Source organism: Acinonyx jubatus, chromosome A3, assembly GCF_027475565.1.
Source record: "Acinonyx jubatus isolate Ajub_Pintada_27869175 chromosome A3, VMU_Ajub_asm_v1.0, whole genome shotgun sequence".
Classification (NCBI taxonomy): Eukaryota; Metazoa; Chordata; class Mammalia; order Carnivora; family Felidae; genus Acinonyx; species Acinonyx jubatus.
Genome location: NC_069388.1, coordinates 87,970,021 through 87,978,277, shown reverse-complemented (window position 1 = coordinate 87,978,277; position 8,257 = coordinate 87,970,021). Strand labels below are relative to the sequence as shown.

General features: G+C 50.9%; 1 protein-coding gene across 1 annotated transcript; it reads right to left on the bottom strand.

The window, feature by feature from the left end:
* Positions 1–124: 124 nt before the first annotated feature.
* Positions 125–7,046, bottom strand: NOTO (notochord homeobox). The gene is made up of 3 exons (XM_027072194.2): positions 6,295–7,046; positions 4,529–4,743; positions 125–2,150 (listed from the first exon to the last, which is right to left on the bottom strand). The coding sequence occupies exons 1-3, from the start codon at positions 6,644–6,646 to the stop codon at positions 1,992–1,994; spliced, it is 726 nt and encodes a 241-aa protein (XP_026927995.1). The 5' UTR covers positions 6,647–7,046; the 3' UTR covers positions 125–1,991.
* Between the last annotated feature and the right edge of the window lie 1,211 nt (positions 7,047–8,257).

Genomic DNA, 8,257 nt, shown 5'->3' with positions numbered 1-8,257 from the left:
CTCTGGCCCCGCCCCCGGCGAGTGTGTGTCCAGGCTGCTAGGGTTTACGCGCTAGCAAGTACGAATTGGGAAATTGGGATCCCTTTAATCTGTGTTTAGGTCGATTGGTTCGATGGCTGGATGTCGCTGGGTCCGCGTTTTTTACATCTGTGCAGTTCTGCGTCTGTGTCTTCGTACGTACCTATGTATCATAGCCGGTGCGTGTGTGTATAGTTTTGATGTATCTGTGTCCAGTTCGTGTTTTGGTGTCTGTTGTCTCTGTCCACCCAGTGTCCCGTCTAGAGTCAGGCACTCTGGATCCAGCCATGGGGTGGGACAGCGGCCGGCCAACTTATACCCTCTCTGACCTTCTACCTGAAAGGAAGGACTAGCTTGCCCTACCTCCCCATCTACAAAGTCGGGCGCAAGAATTCCCTTCTCCTTGGGCCTTCTGGCAGCGGGGCAGACAGCCCTTCGACAGATCAAGCTGGACTTGTGCTTCTCTCAGACCCTTCAGGGGCTTAAGGGACTTTGCAGCCTAGGGGTGGTAGAAGGGGGTAGATGGTGGAGCTCAGGTCTGAGGACCCCTGAAATTGTGTGCAGAAGTGAGTGTACATATACATATTGTCCTGGGAACAGCAGAAGGCCCTGTTCTCATTCAGGACCCCAAAAAGCTGGAACCACTGACTTACAGCATCTGTCCCCACAGCCAAGTCTGACAACCATGCGTTGTTTCCTTGTCCTCCAATTGATTCTGTGCTCCTTGAAAAAGGATGTGTCTGCTTCTGTTATGGTCTCATGGTCATATTGGGGGATTGGGTAGGCCCTAGTAACTGTTGAATAGGTTAACTGTTGATTTTTTTAAAAATTATTTTTAAAAGGTGAGTCAATTGAGGAGGCAGGTGCTGGATGTGGTAGATGCAGGTAGATTCCTTTGATTAACAGAGTGGACTTTGGGTCCAGCATTAGGAAGGATTTCCCTGAAGACAGGGGGAGAGAAGAGTTCTTGAAGCTGGACCCTGGCCTCAAGCCTGTGGCCTAGTGTCTAGGAGAAGATGGTCTACCACCACTTGGAGGCATGTGGTTTTTCACCTCTGCTCCCTGCCCTTCCTGTCTCCCTCAGAACACAGCAGACAGCAGTTGGGACCGTGCCTTCTGTCACCGGCAGGTGGCAGGGCAGGCCTTCTTTCACCAGCTCCCCTCTACCCAGAAGCCATTGGAGATTCTAAATCAATACTCTGAACAGAGGCCTGCCCAGGAATGTAGAGCACTAGAGAAATGAGCTCTGGAATTGCTGGTGACTGGCCTCACAGGGGTAGGCTATCAGCAGGCTTCTTAGAAACGGAGCAGATTCCTGGGAAGGAAAGGGAACCATGAGTTAGGGGCTTGAAGGGGAAAAATTATAACTGTCTCATGGAAATACAGCAGAGTTTGTGAAAAAATGCCTGCTTTGGCAAAGGCAGAGCCAAATTTCTCTGTACAATGATGGAGAGGGGTCAAAGTGGGTAGCTAGAGGGAAAAAGATGGGGTCAGGGAAGCATGTCTGTGCCTAAGCAGACAATTGGGGCTGAGCTCCTAAAAGTGGTAGCAGTTCAGACAAAACAAGAAAACTTTGGGAAACTCTGAAGTAGGCTAAATGGTTTACCTTTCCCTCCTCTTTACTCTCATATCCACCATCTCTGGTGGGGAAGAGGCTTCTAGGCCCAAATACTGATTCAAGGAAGCCCCTTCTCCACAGGCAAGCCAGGAAAAGATTAATCCCTGGAGGGGCCAGTTCAGTTGCAAGCACCACACCCCCAGGTGAAGGGAACTTATAAACCTTAACACTTGCTGAACACTTAGCACTGGGCCTGGCACCCCGTAACAGCTTTACAGACATCCTGTCAGCTCTGGGAAGAGTAAATTGTCAATGCACCCATTATACAGATGAAGAAAAAAGGCTCAGAAGTTCCCGTGGGTGTCCCCAGGAAGAACTAGCCCAGACAGCCTGGGTTGAGCCTTTGTCCCAGTCCTCAGCTGTCCACTCCTGACTCAGTGTCTTCTCTCTGGATGCTGCTGTCAGAGCTGCTGGAGGGCTCATCCTGGGAGGCAGCCATGGCAGACACAGCTGGTAGCTTCAGCCTTTGCTGCTTCTGATACTTGACCCTGCGGTTTTGGAACCAGACCCTCACCTATAATTGGAGGCAATGGTCAGAAATTAGAATGTGACCAGCAGTTCCCACTGCTTCCCCCATTCCCACAGTGGCCCCTGATCTCTGGTCCACATTTGATCTTCCTTCTAAAGGAAGCATCTCCTTCAAAACACCCTTCCCTATAATTTTAGACACATTCATTCATCCAACAAGTATTTATGGAGCTCCTACTATGTACTAGGCACCATCCTAGGTGATGGTGATACAGTGGTGAGCAAGAGAGGTATGGTCCCTGACCTCATGGAACTCACAGTCCAGAGAGAGAGAGAGAAATAAATATGGAAACAAATCCATAAACACAAATGCGAGTATGAACAGGGGTCTGGCCCTCCCTGAGGAAGCAGCACTTATGCTAAGGTTCACCGGATCAGAGGCCAGTTTAATGGGAACAGAGAAAAGCATGCTGGGGCAGGGGACAACCTGTGTAGGAAGGCTCTGTGGTAGAACCAAGCTTGGTGTGTTGGAGGACCAAAAAGAAAGAGAGTGTGGCTGAAATAGCTGAGAGTGAGATGGGGAAGTGAAGGAAGGGAAAATGGAGAGGTCAGCAGAGCCCAGATCACCTAGGACTATGGAGGCTATGGACAAGGAGTGTCAGCTTTCAGGCTACTAAATGGGATGTGACATAGTCCTGTTTGCATCTCAAGTGAATTGCACATCTGGCTGCTCTGTGAAGAAAGGATGAAAGGAGATGCAGGGAGACAGCTGGGGGCTATTGCAATGATCCAGAAAGAGCTGGGACTGGTGTGAACTACGGGCAATGGAAAAAAAATGAAGCGATTCCAGCTGTACTTTGAGGGTAGAGGTGACAAGGCTTGCCGATGCAATGGAAGTGGGAGAGAAGGAAGAATGTAGGATGACTTGGTATTTTGAGCAACTGGATGGATGGTGGGACCATGAGTAGGGAAAGGAACAGATCTGGAGAGAAAAAGGTCACAAATTGAAGTTTAGACTTAAGTTGAAATGCATACCCAGGAAACATCCAAGTGGAGACCTCAAGAGGGTAGATAGAGGGATGCCTGGGTGGCTCAGTTGGTTAAGCGTCTGACTCTTGATCTCACCTCGGGTCATGATCTCACAGTTGGTGGGATCAAACCTGCGTATGCTGTATACTGACAGTGTGGAGCCTGCTTGGGAGTCTCTGTCTCCGCCCCTCCCCCACAAACGTGTATGTGTGCTCTCTCAAAATAAACAAACTTAAAAAAAAAGAAGGTAGAGGTGCCTGGCTGACTCAGTCAAGAAGAGCATGCAACTCATGATCTTGGGGTTGTGAGTTTGAGCCCCATGTTGGGTGCAGAGATTACTTAAAACAAATAAAATTAAAAAAAAGAAGGTAGATAAATGTACAAGTTAGGAAAAAAAAGGAGTGAGCTAAGATACAAATCTGGGAGTTGTTGGCTTATAGATGGTATTTAAAAGCATGGGAATAAATTATGGGGCACCTGGGTGGCTCAGTTGGTTGAGCATCCAACTTCAGCTCAGGTCATGATCTCACCGTTGGTGAGTTCGAGCCCAGCGTCCGGCTCAGCCTAGAGTCTGCTTTGGATTCTGTGTCTCCCTCTCTCTGCCCCTCCCCTGCTCATGCTCAGTTTCTCTCTCTCTCTCTCTCAAAAATGAATAAACATTAAAAAAATAATAAAATAAAATAAAATCGTGGGAATAAATGAGATCAGCTACAGAGACAATTTGAGGTCACAAAGAGTACCGTACAAAGTTGACACAGAGGAAGTGGCCAGAGAGCTGGAAAACCAAGAATGTGGTGTCCAAAAGCCAAGAGAAGAATGTGTTTACATAAGAGGAGAGGTCAACTGTACTGAGTGGGGAGTAAGACGAGGAAAGCATCTGTTGACTTTGGCAACATGGAGGTCATTAAGAGACCTGGAGGAGAAGTTTTGATGGAATGGTAGGGAAAGAATTCATATCAGAATGAGTTAAGTAGATGGGAAGTGAGGACATGGAGTGACTATAACAAATTCATGGGAAGTTTGCCTATGAAAAGAGCAGAAAAGTGGTGTAGTAGCTCAAGTGAAGTATAGGGTTCTAGTGAATATTTATTATTATTTTTAATATTTAGTCCCTTGAATACACTTAACTTCATGGTCAGCTCCCTTTTTAACATGGAAACATAAGTTCTAGGTTAATATCTAGGTTAACATAGTTGTTCCCATTATGTGATTTCAAACGGGACTACTTTCCTCATTCATGTAGGAAGTGTGCCAGTGATTAGGGCCTGTCTCCCTCAGTGACCTGGCACAGAGGAAGAAGGCCCATGTCTTCCCCTCAACCTCACCCAGGGCCTTCTGGAGAGCAGTGTCTGCCCCCAGGCACAGCCCTGACCCCACAGCGGTCCCTGCTCCCACCTGGTTCTCCGTAAGGTTGAGCTGGGCTGCCAGCTGGGCTCTCTTCTTCCCCACTAGATTGTGCTGTTTTGTAAACACTTTCTCCAACTCTTCCAGCTGCTTCAAGTTAAACATGGTCCGAACCCTCTTTTGAGGTCTCTCAGTGTCTTGAAGTTCCTCAGCTGGAGCCCAGTCTGGAGTGCCCCAGAGGCCTGAGCAGTGAGCCAGCTCTAAGCCTAAAAAGCAGATACACACACACACACACACACACACACACACACACACACGTATTTAGGTATTAAATATGCATAAAATACCCCTGGAAGAATAAAGAGACTGGCGTCATTGGCTTCTTGTGGGGTGGAGTTAACCAGGTGACTGGGGGACAGGAATATAAGGAGAAACTCTTCTCCATCTGTCTTAGGAAACATTGTGGAGTTTGAACTGTAGGAATGGATTACCTATGCAAAAACTAACTTGAAACTGAGGGGCACCTGGGTGGCTCAGTCAGTTGAGCATCCAACTCTTGGTTTTGGCTCAGGCCACGATCTCACGGTTTGTGGGATTTGTGCCGAGTCAGGCTCTGCGCTGACAGCCTGGAACCTGCTTGGGATTCTCTCCTTCCCTCCCTCTCTCTCTCTCTCTCTCTCTCTCTGCCCCATACCTGCTCAAGCACACACTCTCAAACAAACAAACATACATTAAAAAAAAAAAAACTAATTTGAAAATGAGATTAACTGTAATACAAAGCAGTAAGCTGCAATTCAGACCTCAGCTGTGTGAGGCAGTTAGGGAAAGTTGTTTTGGAAACTTGGGCATGTCGCTCAGATGCAGTGGCACGAATCTGGATAGGGTTGAGAGCCTAGGCTTTCTCTGAAGGGAAGGGTGGAGAAATGCCCAGCTGAAAGGGGTGGAAATGCAGAATGGAGAGAACCCAGGAAGTAGGCACCAGGTAAGATTATGTTACATGGATCTTGGTATGGGTTGACAAGGCTTGCGTTAATCTTGCTCCTGTTTTCCTCAAGGGGAGGTGGGGAACCGTGAATCAGATTGCCAAAAATGGCAAAAGCTCCTGTGGGTGGATGTAAATGCTAGAGGAGAACGTTAGGTACACAGTTAAATTCTCCTTGGGGTTTAAGTGCCTGAGCCCCAGAGCCCGAGGTTCCTCTTTTAAGAGCGGGTTATGCAAGCAGACTCAGAGAGCAGTTAAGTGTGGGGCTTTATGCTCACCCGGACTGGGCGTGAGCGGTGGAGGCCGTACTGGGGTCCCGGCATTTGCCAGCTAACAGCTCGTCGATGAACCTCACCACCGCAGCAGCCGCTTCTCCCAGCTAACTGGGCCGCGCGTTCCAGAAGAGAGCTACTTTGGGGAAGAGTCTAAGCTAACAGTCGTTATTCAAAGGGGCTGTGGAAGGAGCGAGAGACTAATTCTCCAGAAGGGACGCTCTGCAGCTCCAGGGCTGGTCTTGTCCCAGTCTTCCGAGGCCCCCTCTGACCTTCCCCGCACCTTCTGCTCTGCACCCGCGCGCTCACACACATCTCCCCCCCACCTCAGCAGCGTGCGTGCGGGGGAAGCCTCGTGCAGTGGTCTGTTCTCGGCCGGTCCCTCTCTTGGGCTTCGGGTTCAACGCCAAGGTGAAGGGTCACTGGCCCCCTTCCCACCGACCGTGCGTGGTTCTCAAAACTCAGGGACGTCTTTATCCTGTGCCCGCTGTCGCGGCTGCCACGCTCCGGCCGCCCGCCCGGTTCCCGGGCGCCCGAGCAGCTCGTACCTGTGACGCCGAGGCCCTGGACGCCGAGGCCCTGGAGGCCGAAGAGGTGAGCCACGCGGAGCCCCGTCCGGGGCAGCTGGGGGCACGGCTGGTAGAGACTCACGCTCAGGTAGGCCGGCAGCCACGTCGCGGGAAGCCGGGAGGGAGCCGAGCCGAGGTCCGCGGCGACGCCGGACATTGGGGCGGCGGCGGGGGGCGCGCGGCGGGCAGGCCTGGCCAGGATGGCCTCGACGGAGAAGGAAGACTCGAGGCGCCCGGGAGCGCGGGGCCTGCCTGGACCCGCGGGGCGGCGCTGGAGCTCCGAGGTCTCGTCTCCTGCGCCCGGGGGAGCGGGCGGCCGGCTGCCTCGCGGCACTGGGCTGGGCATGGCGCGGCCCCTGCCCTGTCGGGCACAGGGAGTGAAGCCACGGCCTGTGGGCAGCCGTGCAGGGAGCGCGAGGGACGAGGGGGAGCACCACGCAAAAGGGAGAGAGACTTGTTGGCCAGGAGCATTCCCGGCGATGGACGAGGGCTCTTAAATTTGGCGAGGCGGGGCGGGGCCGGGGTCGGCCTTTTCTTCCAGCCGCCTAGGCGGGGCCACCAGCGCGCTGCGAAGCCCCCACCCTCCAAAGCCGGTCAAGCCGCCAAGTCAAGGTGGGCACTCCCTCCCTTACTCCGTATTTAAAAATGCCCTCCTTGGTGCGGTCGGAAAAGGACCCTAGCTCGCTGCAGCTTCACCTGGGGCTAAGCAGACTTTAAATACATACATACATACATACATACATACATACATACATACATACATACATAAAATCTAATTTAAATATATTGATAAATACAGTGAAAAGTAAATTTCCCATCCTGTCCCCCAGCCACTCAGTTTCCTTGAGTGGAGACACTTCCATGGTTACCAGTTTCTTTTGGATTTTTCCAGGAACTTTCCTCTGTCTAAAAAGGTGGAAGGGGAAAAAACTGTAACAGTTCCAGGTTAAGAAATACTCTTTATTACCAATACATAGGAGTTACTACAAAACTCCTTGAGTTCTGTAGGTGTAGGGCCGGCATTTGTATCCCTGGTTTACAGATGAATAATGAGTACTTCTAGCTGTTGTCCTTGGGCAAATTACAAGTTACTGTTTGTGTTTCCTTACCTGTAACGTGGATGGTAATAGTAGCTATCTCACGGCGTTGCTGTGTGGATTACCTGAGCTAATGCATGTAAAGCATTTAGAACTGGCCTGGTGCTTGGTGATCGTTGTGCTGGGATTGTGGAGCTCCGAGGGCTTCTTGCTTCCCAGGCTCCTACTGCATTCTGCCTCCTCAAATCAATGCCTAACTTTGAAACTACTCAGTCGAAGGCAGTTCCATGTCATTGTCAACAGGCATCAGCTATTTAGGACACAAATATGCCTCTGTCTGCTCTGCCATGTGGGGGACCAGGGGAACCTTGCTGGAGTGAGCAGCTACCTGTCCTCTGTCGTTCCTACTCAGCAAATACCGGCCCCACCTTCTGGACAGTACCCCAAGCAGCCTGGAAGCTGAGATTGTGGGTGAAATCATCAGTGGGTGGTCCAGATAGTCCCAGTGTAGCCTTACTGTGGAGGGTGGGGGGGGGGGGATAAGTCAGAGATGAGGGAACACAGTGACAGCTCTGGGGAAGGATGGGTGAGATGTAAACTCAGAAGACAGGGTCTCACTTACCTGAGGTCAGACTTACTGGGGCAATCAAGTGAAAGTTCTGGAGGACCCCTTCCCCCCATAACTCCCAAATCCTACACACACCACTCCATTTCTCAACATATTTGCTTTTAAGGAGATTTTTCTCTAAGAGGGAGGGGCTATGTCACCCCCCAGGACTCCCCCCCCCACGCCAATGGCAGTATCAAGGTGCCAACAGCATGCCTATGAGGAGGGACATGGGCACCCACTTCTCCAGACCCATAAAGACAATAACAGCTCATGCTGTTAGGGGTCATTGGAGCACAGGGATAGAAAATGT